At 36.1% G+C, this 15960-nt stretch overlaps 1 protein-coding gene across 7 annotated transcripts in view; it reads left to right on the top strand.

Annotated features, from left to right (window-relative positions):
- The window catches only part of SEMA5A (semaphorin 5A), a 329582-nt gene that overhangs the window by 190176 nt on the left and 123446 nt on the right, over positions 1 to 15960 (top strand). For all 7 annotated transcript variants that reach the window (XM_027681100.1, XM_027681135.1, XM_027681108.1 and 4 more), the window contains 2 exons: positions 10935 to 11220; positions 14597 to 14732. In XM_027681100.1, coding sequence (XP_027536901.1) covers positions 10935 to 11220; positions 14597 to 14732 — 422 coding nt within the window. The remainder of the gene's footprint in view (positions 1 to 10934; positions 11221 to 14596; positions 14733 to 15960) is intronic.

Here is a 15960-nt window from a genome sequence, read left to right as displayed (position 1 = left end):
CACGTACTGCCTTCTACTAGGGGCTTGATAGGTCTGGAAACAGTCCACAACAGCTGAATAGGTAAGTTAACAGTTATTTTCAGCATATGTCACATTCATATGTTCATCATTCTGATCAGTTGCTCAACCTTAGCAGATTATGGAGAATCAGTGAACTTTCATTTCTGCATTATCATTTTCTTGAGGCACTCAACTCTCAATTATCTGAGGTGATGAAGGGTTTGATAGCTTGGTTAAAGATATTAATTATTCAGAATATGTCTAAAATTAATCCACAAGAATATGGTGTGAGACTGTAACTGAAGGGAAAAAGGAAAGTTAGTTTGAAGCACAAAGATTTTGAGCAAGCACTGATCCAAAAAGGAAGATGGACAGTACAGCAACACTACCAACAAAGAAATCCTATTTCTGACTGGAGCTAGTTGTTGTGGCGCCATCTTAGAGGGTCTCTGGATATACTGTTTGCTCACCTATTAGATAACCCCTTTCAAGATTTGACTCAAAAGAATTTTGTCTGTTTTAAAAATTTTCAATGGCAGAAAAAACAGTTTGCCAAATGTTACAGATATCTGCACACTTCCTTAAAGTTTTTCCTATTTTGGAGAACTTTAGAGTGCACATAATCATGTCTTCTTCACTGATGGAGGAAAGAAGCATCTGGTGGTAGTTATTGAACTTACCCTCTTTTAGTATTTACAGTAGTAATCTATTCATCTCTTAATTACCTCTGAATATGATTACCAGTTACAAATTTTTTTGCCTCAGAAGTTCCCTCCACTTCTGGAAGAAGAAATTAATGTTCTGTTTATCAATGCTATTTCTGTCTTCCTGTTGCTCCTATAGACAACATTAAATACAGCTAACCCAAATGCAATGAGCAGGGTTTTGACTACAGTCATAACCATGCAGAAGTTCTGTCTCCGTGAGGAGTTGCCATTGAAGCACCAGACTTACTGCAGTGGTATGACCTGAGCATTCACCTTCGTTCAACAGTTCTAGAGGTTGGGTTACTCACAAAGAATTTATCAGCTGATGGTGAAGAGACAGGCCCTACTTTTTCCTATTCCCAAACTTGTCTCTAATTCTATCACTCTACTCAAAGAGAACATGATCACCCAGAAAAGTTAACTCCTGCAAAGCAGCGCTCTCCTCATCCAACAGCCCAGCTGGCTGCAGATAGTAAGCCTGAAAATGTGAACCCACCTTTACCTCCCATGATGTCATGTTTTGCCCTTCTCATTCCCCATGCAGAGAAAAAAGTAATGCTTCAAGTTACGTGAATATATATATATATATGCACAAACAAATGAAGAATGTAGAAAGACTGTTCACCAGTAATTTACTCTGTAAGGTGTCCTGTTCTGCTACCTATTCTCCTTTCTCTTTCTCTCTGAATCCCTGTTCAAGGGCTTCTGTGCTTGAGAGAAACAATTAGAGCTAATAGACCACATATTGAGGATTATACCTAAAGCAGACATCTCTTCCACTCATTTCTGCTCCTGTCCAAAGCAATCAACAAGACCTTGAGCTTCAGCCAACTGCTCGGGTCAGTAAAGGGCAGCATGTTGCTAGAAAAATTGTTGTTTTAAAATTACATTTGTAGGATTTCATAAAAAGAAATAGTATTCCTTAGCAGTCTGCTTTGGACATTATTAAGTAATAAAAAATAGATTAAATCTTTCATTAAGCTGTCATGCTGTTTATTTCAGTCTCTTTAGGCTTTCAGTGTAACATAGTGTTTAAATATCCAGAGTTGATGTTACAGTGTGCTTCTAATTAGACTTTGCTTTAGAGTTGATCTGCAAAGTGTAGCAGGAGTAGAATTCGTCATAGTGTGCTCTAGAGGACAAAGGTAAATGTAATAGTTAAATTTGTAGTCCACAGTTGCAGCGAGTCCAGATTGGCAAGGCAAAGCCTTCTCTGTTTAGACTTAGAAACCTTTTCTGTAGTCCAACATTTACAGTTAGTAAAGGTGTTTCTCCTTTCAATATGCCTCTTCAAATCAGTAAATGTTTGATCTGATGCCTCTGTGTGAAAGTTTGCCTTAGTCTATGATGTCTGTTTGCTTCCCTTAGCCAATAAAAGGGCAAAACAGATTTTGAAAAACAACAAAAAAAAGGGAAATCCCTTTCAATCCCTTTCTGTTTCATCACATGGAGAAACACTAGGACATTCTGTTTTATAATTTGCCAAATGCCTTTGCTTACAATTGCTTTGGTCTCCAACTATCTTGAAATACATTGTAGCTGTTTTCTTTATCCTAGACATACAATGATAAATGCTATTGGAACATAACTAAATAAATTTATAACTGTGTTTTAAATGTCAAGAGACTTCATCAGTGAGCATACCACAGATGATTAAAATGTAATCTTATATTAAGATGTAGACCCAAACCAGAATAAAATAAAATAAAATAAAATAAAATCTTATACAAATTAGAAGCCTTTCCAGCTGAGAAAAGGAGAGGAATGTTTGGATTGTTCTGCTCTGCTGGTAGACATAAAATTACTATTTTTCCTCTTGCTGTTCTATGCATTTGGTTATTAGATACTCTTATTAAAGCAGTTCTTCTGAGATCACTTTCTAAAAACATTTTGCTTAACAAATACTTGTTAATCCAGAGAAGATACTTTTAGTCCTCGAAAGTAAGAGTAAAATTATTACAAAGGTGTTTGGTTAGTGGGGTTTAACACAACTCTGAATCCAATCCTATTATAGTTTGTCAGCAGACCTTTATTATTACTTTTGCTGCTCTTAGGATATGTGAAGAGAATTTATGATCTAAGAATAAAAATTAATCTTTTCAATTTTGTTTTTAAGGATTAATGGAAATGGCTACAATAATTCAAGGTTATCCTTTAGTTTTTCTGGCTTTTAATGAAAAGCCTTATAATTACCTAGTGAAAGCTTTTCTTTATTATGTAATATTTCATGTAACTCAAAACCAGTCTGTGCTTGAATGTGCAAAGTAGTCTTTCAGATAAGAGACCTGACTGAAAATATGCAAAGCATATTCTACCAGTTGTTGCTTATTTTGCATGAAGATAAATAATTAATTTTCTTTGGTTGTACCACCCATGAGGTTGATTCTGTTCATTTGTGTGTATCATCATTTTTGCCAGTATCCTAAAATAGGAGGGAAATGCCGTAGGCTTCTTGGCTTGAGCTGCTGCAAGAGGAAAAATTTGAGCAGTTAAACTGTGTTTTTTCTTTCAAAGTTGTGCATCTTCTTCTAAATGGCAATGACAGAGTAGGAGAGCAGTAAGTTGGTGTGAAATGTAGGTATCTCCCCTGCCTTCCTTTTACAAAACACTTTCGTAGCATTTCCTTACCTGTTTGAAATGGTAAAAACCAGAAGCACTATCCATGAGGTTGGGATATTTTTACTTTTCATCTATTCTAGGTAAAACAGCAAGATCCGCCTTCCATTTATTAAAAACACTAGGAGGCTCTTGAGGACAGAGCCTGTTCTTTTATATCGCATCAAGCCTGCTTATGTCAGGTTCCAATTGGAGAGGCCGAATGAGGAAGGAAGGCACTTCTGCAAGCAGATAATCTGTTCCCAACTGTAGAGAGGCACAACAGGATCATGAACCTCATTAATGCACAAAACTATAATAAACAGTGACCCCGAGAGAATGAAAGAACTTAGGACTGAAATACATCTCAACCAAGGGAAGATGGAAAATTTCGAATTTCAAATTGCAGGGAGCATGAACGCATGAAAAGCAGCATTTATCAAAGAAAGGAGGAGGACAGGAGTTTACACCTCAATATGAGGAAGAACTTCCTTTACTGTGCAAGTGGCCATGCACTGGAACAGATTGCCTGTAGAGCCTGTGGAGTCTCCCTCACTGGAGATATTCAAAAGCTACCTGGAGGCAATCCTGTGCCATGTGCTCTAGGATGACCCTGCTTGAGCCAGGAGGTTGGACCAGATGACCTGTCGTGGTCCCTTTCAACCTGACCCATTTTGTGATTCTGTGTGATCCTGTCATAGAAATATTGGACGTAGAGATGGAATTTCAGTAGCAGACATACCGAACCTTAAGGTGAAGGGGAAAGAGTTTAATTATGAAATTGAAGTCTGGTTTCCTTTTTGTTATGATTTAAAAAAAAAAGGAAAATAAAAAAGGAAAAGAGAACCAGGTCTGCAGGGAAAGCCCTCTGACTGTTTCCCTCCCTGCAAAACTAGAGCAGAGAAAAAAAATAAATTGGTACTCCAAATGATGTTTGGAGAGAAATGGGTAAGCTGTTATAATTGGGTTTTCTTTCCATACCTGCTGTTTGGCAAAATCTCCTTAAAGAATGCTAGATTCCTGTGTATGTGGAATTCTGGATTTAATTTTAAATAACCATCCCAACTTCTGGATGTTGTGATAGATCCCTATAGCCCAAACTTCTAGAGGTTCTGAGTGAATTAATCTAATCCTATCTATTTTTCATCCTTGGAGCCTGTACCCCCAATATATTGCTATACAAGCTGTCTATCCAGTGAATATATGTGACACAAAATCCAGATGGGATTCTCAAGGACTGGAGTAAGTATTAGGTCAGAGTAGAGAATGGCTTCTATGACTAAGTTTGTCACTGGCAAATTTGCATTAGCAAAATGATATAATAAATTACAAAATATTGTGCCATGTACCCTGAAAATGAAGATTTATTTGAAATAAACAACAAGAAATAAAACTATGAATTTTGTAATACCGTATTTGAAAACTACTTTTCAGAAAAGAAATAATTGCATTTCACAATTTATTAGAGTACATCAGTAAAAATGTAATGACTGCATCCACTTTTATGATTGTACTGAATTGTATTATAAAATCTATTGGCAATATAAGAGAAGATTGGAAAAAATGTCTATGTACACAGTTCTAGTGTATTTTGCTGTCCTTGCTCTTCTATACCCATAAAATTTTCAATTTAGCAAAAGGAAAAGAATGTAAAAGAAATCATGGAAAGCTAAGGTGTTGCAGAGGAAATAGTCAAAATAGACTGGTAGCCAGCTATTCTGTGACAGGTTAGCATTTTAAGCATGCATCCTAGATAATTGTGAAACACAGAGGAAAAATAGCTATTAATAAAATAATTTCCACCAGTTTTATAAAGGACTTACCATTTTACAGTTCAACTACTGAGGAAGGATATAGATATGTTGACCAAAAGTTATGCATTACTTTTGAGACATCTGATGCTGTAGGAAAATTTTACTCTATGATTAGAATTTGTCCTTAAACATTCATGAGCAGTGATGACTTGATCAGCCTAATGCAAGGTCTGTACTCTTTTCCAACAGCTGCAAGGGGCTACACTAATTGAATATACTTAATGAATATACGGTGATGGCAAAATGCAAATAGCAACTCTACTTCATTAATTATGTCAATAAGGTGAGAGAAAATAAAATAGACTGGCACATTTGGATTTTAATTTCTTTCCATTACTTTAAGCTTCCCTTTTGGAGAGCATTTCTAGCTGAAAGCTCAAGTTTATACAAAAAAACTGAAATGCATCTTCCTAGAATTTAAAGCCATTAAGCATTTGGCTGAATACAAATATTTGGAAGAAATAGGTCTTTAGAGGTCAACAGTGCAGTGTGATTCATTGATCTCTCGAGGTCTAAGATTTTGAATATATTATGCATTCAAATATCTATGGGACTGTGTCTTATATTGGAGATAAATATATATATATGTATAGAGAGAGATATAGATATGTAAAATCTCTGTCTAGATCTGACAAACTTCTAATTTTATCTTTCTTTTCATATTTTTCATTAATTTTGACTGGGTCTCTGAATGCTTTGCACTTCAGAAGTGAGTGGTCACATCTCACAGGGACAGTCTTGGAAATCACAGCTCTTTCTTGCTTAGAGTAGACTTTGGACCTTGTAATCCATAAGGTTAATTGCTGTTACCTCCATAAAGTAAGTCGGTTCATTCCATGTCGTTTGGTTCACTCTGGAAACAGTAACATCCACTAACTATGTAAATTAAGTCATATTAGTGTGCTTCAGAGGTTGAGGGGTTATATGGATTAAAATACACAAGCAAACTTTCTTGCTCCAAAGCTCAGACAGTGAGAATAGGCCAGGACTACCTCAGGTGCTCTTGTGGAGCTCTTTTAGGCTCCTGTTTCCGATTTCTGTACGCAGAAGTTCCTGTACAGTTCCTCTCATTCTTTTACCCACTCAGAGTACTTCTACACCACTAAATAAAAAAGGTTCAGGAAATAAGCTTATGCATGACACCTTTAGACATCTGTATTGCTTAATCGTTGGCTCACTTCCCAGATTTGTTTGGACCCCTCCAGCTACTGTTTTCCGAGTGAAAACCTGGGTGTGACCCAAGGAGAAGTTTGCTTTATATACCATTATCAAGAGACTGTACAGATGGAGCTGTACCATTTGGCTTCTTCTGCCTTCCAAAGAGCCCCATCCTGTTCCCAGTAAACTTTGCATTCCTAAATCCCCCAGTCTGTCCTTACACTGCTTCCCAGTGCAGCACACCATTACTTTCATGCCTTACAAATACCATTGTCTGGGGTGCAGCATCAGCATGTGCTGCATGGCAGAGCTGCAGCCAGTCCCTATGGGAGCAGTTGGCACAGTCAGACAGCATCAACATGTGACTGCTCTGCCAGTGAGTATCGATTTGGTCTCTTTGGTTTCCAGGTTCTCTGTGTAAATGGAAAGGAAAAATAATCTAAAGGGAGTCATTGTCTTATCCCAGTAAGTGCCTTCCCATTAAGAACAAAGACTGTGCTCCCCAGAAAATGTAGGTTTGTCTACAAACTGCAGAAAACCAATCAGATTATTTTAGATGGAAGCATTATCTTGACTTCATACATTGAGTCATCTTTTTCTAAGTCAAAACTTAGAAGAGTCTGTGGGGAAACATCTTTGCAGGACATTCATGCTGCTATATGAAGGAAGTTGTAGATATTCCCAGGTATTTGTGCTGAGTAAGCAAACTTGTGAAATGGCACACTAGTCTGTTTGCCCTGAGGCAGTGCTAACTAGCCCCCTAGTGCTCTCGATGCATGGACTTGTGTCTCTATGTAGCACTGCTCCATGCTGTACCCCAGTGATCTTTGTTGGGTCACATTGACAAGCTCATTTTCTTACTTTCCTGATTCCATGGGTTTCATTTAATTTGGGAAAGTCTAGTCAGCCTGACACATCCATAAATTGAGTATATAAAAACCTATAAAGGTCATATACAATACTTGTGACATTATTACAGGTTGACATTCTCATACTAGCTGTATCCTGTCACATACCAGAATCCTTGCACTTGTTATGTTGGTCTAATAATTCAGAAATGAGGTGTGTTTACCCTTCCAGAACTATTTGCAAAATCAGCAGGAAACAAGAGAATCACTTCATTTGCTGCATTAAAAACTTCTGTGGGAAGGCCTCCATGTCAACAAACAGCAGTTCAGAAAACAATAGTTGGACACATAAGAACTGATTTTTCATAGATGGGAAGTTCTTTTAACTTTGAAGTTTTGAAGTGATCCTGTTCCTTTTTCCCAAATAGGGAATTAAATAAATAAAGTCTGACCTGATAATCCTTCCATATCCACTGAATTCCCTGACGTAACTCTGAGATTATTACATTTCATGCAAATAAAAGCAGTTTTCACAAATTTCAACAGCAGGTCACATTTGCATCAGTTTGTAATCAATAACGTATATGCATAGGTGTTCACAGATGTATATATTGTTTCTCAATTTTGAATCCATGAAATATGAGTACTACGTATTTTTCATACATGTATTATGATTATCAGTGCAACTTTAAAATACTGTCTTTTGAAAGATTGACATGGGCTTTCAAAAACCCCAAAAACATTCTTAAAGCATTTCACATTATTTTTATTCTTACAGCTCGTGAAGTTGCACTTTTTTGTCATTCATCATTCTCCACACTGAGTGCTTCCCATAGTGTTTTTTTTTACTTTGCAGTGAGATCCTATTGTGCCTTTTTATATCAGCGGGCCTCCAGTTGAGAACTATCTTCAGGCCTGATTGCAAGGAAGGGCCACTTTGTTTAATATTTGTAACAAAATGTTTTTGTGGGTAGATCAAATTGATTTTGAGTATTTGCACAATAAGTAGAATCTTTTTACATAAGTCAAGATATTTTTGAGATAATCTGAAAGACCAATCAGGCTTATTGGCTACAAAAAGTCAAACATATAGTTGGAAGCATTTACTTTTTTAATGCTATTTCAGGTCTATTGTTTTTCTTAGTTTCTACCTTTAGTTGATAGTGCTTTAAGTCAGTCATAATCTTAGTATGTGGACAGGTAGCCCAAATTACACTAAGACTAGTGAATGCTTTTTCTTTCCTCCACAGACAGTAGTTCCTTCTATGACTGTAAGACCAATCTGAAAGAATGTTGTGTAGAATGAGAAAGTACATTACAGATAAGAGAAATAATGAGTAGGTGTTGTATGAATATAATTGAAGAACTAAAGTTGGATAATGGGGGAAAGTGGGATTTTTCCTTTTGGGATTTTTTTGGATTTTAGTTAGCCTGGTATTCCTAAAAGAATTTTTTTTCTAGTATATTCTATTTAAATAAATACAAGTTTGTTTCGTAAATCTTCAAACATCTATGTGTATTGAGAATGAATGACACATAATTAAGATTTATGACATGAAAAAAACTTTGCATTCAAGTATCTCTGGATATATAGTTAGTATTTGATGCCTGTCAAAACTGTCTAACCTGACTAGAATGTGACAGTATACAATTTTGGGATTTTTAGCCACATGTTTTTGTCATCTTAGTCTTAGTACTTGTAAATAAATCTTATATATCATTCTACCCTGTTACCTATTCAGAAAATTGCACGTTTTTAGGGAAAAAAAATTAACAAAGTTAAAAATAATGGGTTTTTTCCAGCTTTCTTCTATTTGAGTGTTCAGTTTGTAAATGTGTTACAATATTATATTTTATGTTTAAAGAATGAGAGGCCATGATTAACTAAGAATTACTTCTACAAAACTGCAAATTCTAGTAATATACTTTAAAGGTTTTTGAAGCCTTTGAATCAAAATCCCTGTTGTAATGAAAGTTTGACACAGATGTGGAATGAAGATATGAGGTTCTAATAGGGATAACATTACTAATAGTTTAGTTCTTTGTATATTGTCAATACAGTTTTATCTTTAGTGCTGTCGCAAGTCCTGTCAAACTATTTTGCCTTTTTTTTATTTTAAGACACAAAGACATTGGTACTATGTAACTCATGAAAACTCAGGATTCTAACAAATTCTCAGAATTGTTTGGTTGCTATCTTCCAGCAAAACACCTGTGCAGGTCAGAGTGTGGGGAAAATGTGGTATGTTACAGACTAATCTCAGGGAAGCGCTTGATATAATAATGAATGAAAGTTACAGGGAGGAGTGAGAGCACTATTGTATCTGCTCAGCTTCAAACATCCTAGGCAGCTGATAATCATTGCTGCCAAAAAACCTGCCTTGGAGACTCTCAGCACAGCAGTTAGAGAGAGAAGCAGCACAAGAGGCCACAAGAGCTGGGAGCTGGGCTGTCTTTGGAGAAGAGTTTTCTGACAGAGTTTGGACTGCTGTGTGGAAAGGCCAGCTTCTTTCCCTTTCTAGTGCCCCTTAAAAGTTTTGACAGGTTTGAGCTCTTCCTGTAAAATGCTTAGATCTAATTGCAGCAGCTTTTTCCTATACAATAGAGCTGTCAAGAAATATTCACCTATTACGTGTCTTTGGAATGTTTCCTCACAATAGATGTTTAAAAACAGTTTTGTTTATTTGTTTTCCCACTTTAGAATACAGTTTGTGAATGAGAATATAGTTTGCTTGTTTCTTGGGAGTATCAGTGTTTTATAATGGTTCCTTACACAAAGGGGGCTCTTCTTGACAAATTTGTCTTTAATAGCTCATCAGTTTGCCAACTTATCTTAAGGTCATGGACTTTCTTCAGTTCTAGTAATCTTTAGGAAATGGACCATATGTTTATGTATATTGTCTTTGGTATCCACTGTTTCCTTTTTCTTTTTTTCTTTTAAGAAATATTACCATCTGTTGTTTTCCAGATTATTTTTTTACATATTCTATGTTTTCTCCTTCGTCACCATCAGATTTTTGGTCAGTTTTAATTTTTTCTTTATAAGACAGAAAAAAATACTGTAATACTATCAAACGCTTTAAGCAAGATAGGGTTGAAATGCAGTTATCTTTCCATCAAATGCTTTTGTATAATTCTCTTTTCTTTTCATTACATCCTCTGAGTACGTTTTCACTCACAATGTTACCACCCATTATTCTGCTAATCTGGAGTAATGGCATGGTGGTAAAGCAGAAACAGAGTTAACAGATAAAGCAATTACATTTTAAGAATACACTATGCCCATATGTAGAGAAGGGAAATTCAGTTAACACTTTTGATGGTGGAATACAGAAAGCTGGGCCAAGGTTGCCCAGCAGAGTCATGTGCTATAGACCGGTAGAGCAGAGAGTCTGTCAGGCCGCTTGTCGTGGTTCAACCCCAGCTGGCAACTCAGCAGGCGTTTTGTGCTGGTGGGGTGGTGTAAGAAACAGAAAAGGCCTTGGCTCTGTGTAAGTGCTGCTCAACAACAGAAACATCCCTGAATTATCAACACAGTTCCCAGCACAAATCCAAATCATAGTGCCATGCTGGCTACTGTGAAAAAAAATTCACTCTACCCAGCCAAACCCAGCATATCATGATCATGTAGCTCATAATCATGGCTGGACATGAATTGTCCTGTTCAGATGTCATTGCGCCAATTCCCTAAAGGATAATAAAAGGTGTGTTTTTCTAAATCTAATATTTGAAGATAAATCCAACTTCTATGTTAATATAAGTGCATATATCACAAGAAGGTGATAAATGATCTTTCCTCCTGCTGTTTTCAGAGCCAAATTTTGTATCATCTTATGACATTGGGAACTTTACTTACTTCTTCTTCCGGGAGAACGCGGTGGAACATGACTGTGGGAAAACAGTATTCTCTCGTGCTGCTCGGGTGTGTAAAAATGATATTGGTGGCAAGTTTGTCCTGGAGGATACCTGGACTACCTTCATGAAAGCTCGTCTGAACTGCTCTCGCCCTGGAGAAATTCCATTTTACTATAATGAACTTCAGAGCACTTTCTTCCTGCCAGAATTGGACTTGATCTATGGAATTTTTACCACTAATGTGTAAGTAAAATGAATCATATATTTTATTTTCTTGCTGTTTGTGACAGCAAAAACTTAAACTTCTGAGCTGCCCTCTTCTGTATATGCCAAGTAAACATCATAAATTCAAACTTCTGTTTTGCCCAATCCACTGTCCTCTTATGAACAAGTGCCAGTTCCAAATCTTTCTCACGTGAATTGCTGAAGAAATGAGAGGAGGAATTCTTAATATTTCCTTAAAGCAGAGATCCAGTTGTGTTTAAGAGTATTCTGTCATCATATTCATTTATTTTTTGAAAGGCATTAATTTTTATTTTGCATACTATTGCAATACATAAATAAATGATGTACTTATGAAAAAATATCTTATAATTGTAATGTGACATGATCATGAATTTGACATGATGGATTTTGACCTTGTCAGGAAGAACGCACCTTACCCAAAATAGGACGAGAGGTGCTCTTATGTATTTTAATTAGTCCTAACATATACTTTAATGAGTTTAAGGGTCCAAACAAGAATTTAATTTTACCTGTTGTATCAACAAGGTAAAATTGAAAAAAAAAAATTCAATTCAGTGTTAAGATTTGTTAAATGTTAAAAAATTAGGTCAAAATAGAGCTCCCTGGACTCTGAGCTTGATACCAAGAGCTGCTTAGCTCTTAAGAAAAAAAGAGGCATTTGTCTCATAAATTTTCTTTGTTACTAACATGATAACTGGAGTTCATTTGTTGCTTAGTGAGAACAGCCTCTGTGTTATGGCTGTGCAGACCAGTATTCAAACCACTGGAACAGTGTTTCCAGTTTCGGGTTCTGATTATCTTACCTTCTTGTATTGTCTCGCTGTGTAAGTCAGTTTTGTCTAGAATTTTAGAAGTTCCTTGGGCACCTAAAACACAGGTTGGGCCCCTTAAACAATGGGATACCTACCTTTTATAAATATCCATTAATCAGGTGGAAACAGTCACAAATTAATGTCAACAAATTATTATCCCTACATATTCTAGACAGTGAGCATGAATTTGGGCTTTTGGCACAGCCCTTTATCAACACATTTAGGCATCTTCCAGATTCAGGCTCACCCCTGGGCCAGCAGCTCAGGCTGTGAACAAGACTAGTGATGGGCTGCTTACATCCAGCTGTGAAAATTCCTAACTTGTGACATCAGATGATGAGCTCAACCTGTTCCTGCATTGGAGTAATGTGGTGAATTTAGACACTGCTTTTATAAAGAGAATAGTAGAGACTTTGAGATTACTGGGGATAAGAAAATTCGATGTTATTTTGATCAGTAATTTTAATTTCATTGATCTGTTTTACTAGCTAGTTCAAATAATAAAAGACAGGTATTTCTCAGGTGGCGTACACATACCCTCTTCAACGTAATCTTTCATGAGAAGTCAAAATAGCCTTGACATGTTCCTGCCATGAAAAGGTTGACCAGAGGAATTCTACTGCAGAAGATCCATAGGGTTTAGGCCATGGAAGGGAAATGATGCTCCTGATGCCCCCTGGCTCTTCTGAAAATGGACTTGCTAATGTTAAGACTACCTTTGCCACATGATAGTAGACAGTATTTGAAACCTTGCTGCTACTTCCTTCTTCCCTGATGGCCTGTCATTCTGATTGTTCACCAGAATGGACTCTTCAAAGAGGATTTAATTACAACTGTTTGAGGGTGGGTTTTTTTGATAGCTCCATTTAAATTATATTTGTTCCTGACATCGAATGTTGTAAGTAAATTTTCGAACATTGTTGAAATGTTGTAGAGTTGGGATTACTTCCCCATGCTGACTCCCTGTTCGCAGGTAATCTGTGAAACCCACCTGATTCACCTTTCAGCACTGCAACTGATGGTGGAGAAATGCCAGGGTTTCCCATGAGAGGGAACAACATATTCCTTTCTCTCGGTGTAACAGCATCAGATATTATGTAACCACATTCAGCGTTCTTCAGTCTCAATACCTTTAGAATTGCAATGACTTTATTGTACTCTAATTCTTTTTTTAATATACTTGAATATATTTGTGGAGGGAAAAAAATGAAACATTTCTGTCAATAAAGACTGAGTAACAGCCAAACTTGCACCTTTTATATGTGGTTGATGATTAAGTCCACTATAGCCACTGCTTCATAATGAAGCTGATTTTGTTTCTTTTAGACTATCTGAAAAATCTGTAAGCGTGAGTCTAATGTCCCTTAAGGACTTCAAGAAATTCAAGAAGACATTGGTATGGTTAATATAGAATAATATTACTGAGCTGCATTTAGTGATAATTTATATAGGCAAGGGATTATCAAATCCAATGATAATTGATTCTGTAGATATTGTTAGCGGGAAACTTCAAGTTTTGGTGATTCTTTGAAATAAGGATGACAAGCATAAGAAAGCAAATTGCTCTTTTGTCCTGGTATTTAATCCGTATATCCTAACTTTTTTCAGTTGCTGGTTGATTTGAGCCTCTGGGTTTTATTTTTGCTTGGGTTTTTTTTCCCATAATTTTAGAGTTTCTATAGTATGCTTTCTTAAGCCTTGTGTAAAGTACAGGCTAAGTTTACATAAAAAGAAAAATATATTAAAAAAAAAGAAAATAATCTTGTGTGGATCAATTGTCAACAGTTTTACCTGCAGTGGAAATCTGTGCAACTACCACCTTCATTATCTATTCATTTATTTCAAAATGTGGAAGAGAACAATGCTGGTTCTCATATTACAAGCTTTCATAATCATTAGATTATATTCTTTACACTATGCAGAATTACTTTGTTGCCATGTATATCGCATTTTCAAGGCAAATGCAGGAAATTTTATGTTTTGTCTGGCTGCCATTTATTTGTGTTTATTTGTTTAACAAGATATCTTGTATGCAGTCCAAGTTGTTTTCTCTTGATGGGTTTCTGAACTTGTATACTTATTGCTGTACATCATCTCTTGGAAGACAGGATTTTTGTGAAGATGTCTGGGATTCCATAGGGTCTAGAAACATATCATAAATTGAATAAGTCCTTACCTTGTTTCATGTCTATTGTATAGAAGAAACATTAATAAGCTTTAAGAGTAATATCATCCTCAACTTTGTAACTAGAAAGGAGGTGTCCCTAGTGCATATGATTGTGTGGAAGTATAGCCTTGTGGTATCAGAGCAGCAGCAGAAGGTAGGAAGTTCTAAGTTTCTCCTACACCAGCTACTTGGTAAGGCCAACAAATATTTTAAATGCAATGTCTGTGCTAAATCAGCTCATCATCTATCATCATCTTGAGATATCATCTCCTGGCTGATCTTATCTGCTTAGTTAATTACTTGAAGGATTGAATAGTTACTGCCTTTTTTATTTATTTTTCAGCAAGTTGACTTAATGTTGTTATTTAGGTTAATATTTATATTTCTTTTACAGGAACAGTATAGCAGCCTCAGCAGTTTGTGTTTTCAATCTGAGTGCCATAACTCAGACCTTTAATGGACCCTTCAAATATCAGGAAAACTCCCGATCTGCTTGGCTTCCATATCCCAATCCTAACCCTAATTTTCAGGTATGAATACATGGGAGAGGGACAATCGTTTACATGAGGTTTTCTCAAAAGGCTTTATGGTTCATGGTTAATAAGGCCCTGTCTTGCACTAGCCTAAGACCTTAAAAGAACCTAAAAAAATAGAAGTGCTTAGGAAGATTAGATTTCTGGCTCTGTAACTGCAGCGGTGATGTTGGTGGTGCTTTAGAGTATACTTCACATAGACGGGATATATTAATTGACTTAGTTGCTGGTTTCCTTCCCAGAAAGAAGGACTTTTCTTTTATAGAGTCCTTATGATAAAGTATCAGAAGTTCTGTTTGTGTAGTCCCAGAAGTAGATTTGTCCTCAGAGTATTCACCTACTCAGTAATAACAGAGAGAAGTATGTGATGTGAAGGAAGACTATTGCCCTGTTGTTACAGTTACATCAGATATTGTATTTCCAAGGCTGGATTATATTTATGAAATATTTCCAGATTAGAATACTATGGAAGTCCCGGTTTTGAGGAATGTTGTTTTTCTTCAGAGATCACTGCTTTTCTCCTTGACAGGGCAATGTCTATCATAAGACCAAGGACCATTTGAATTTCAGTGTACTCTGAGTGTTCAGCTGGAATCTTTCCTGCTTGATAGATTCAGAGAAATTCTTCTCTGGCATGGTTTATTTTTTTTCATTGATCTGACATACAGAGCAAGTAATTGTTTCCTGCCAGTTGTTTATTTTTCTTTCCTCATCATCTGATTTCTCATGAAATTACTTTCTTGACTTTTTTTTAACATTTGTGGATTTGGAACGATGACATAATTTCAGACTGACGACATGGCAATAATGAAAAAATAACTGGTAGGGTTTTGAACCCTGTATTTTGCTCATGCTGTAATTCATGGCATAATTTATGATATAGTAAAACAGAATGAAAATTATGACTTGGGTATGCCTTTCACATCACCCAAATATTTGATAAATGTTGTGAAGTACTGCTTTACTTCTCTGATGCCAATTATGCCTGAGTAAATATGTGGATGTTTACATATTAACATGCATTAAGCAGCTTTCTCTTTTGTGTCCCCAGTTGAACACAAATATGCTAAAATTAACTGCCACTTATTTCGCTTAGTTTATTTGTGTTTGAAACTTGTCCATGAAGTTAGTAAATGCTTTCCTGTAAGGAAAGAGTACAGTTTTCAGATAAAAATTTGTTCAGTTTCAAATGAAAAATGTCTTTACTGTGGATAACTGATAGAGC

This window comes from Neopelma chrysocephalum, unplaced genomic scaffold, assembly GCF_003984885.1.
Source record: "Neopelma chrysocephalum unplaced genomic scaffold, ASM398488v2 Primary Assembly neopelma1_22b, whole genome shotgun sequence".
NCBI lineage: Eukaryota > Metazoa > Chordata > Aves > Passeriformes > Pipridae > Neopelma > Neopelma chrysocephalum.
This window is presented reverse-complemented; position numbering and strand designations above follow the sequence as displayed.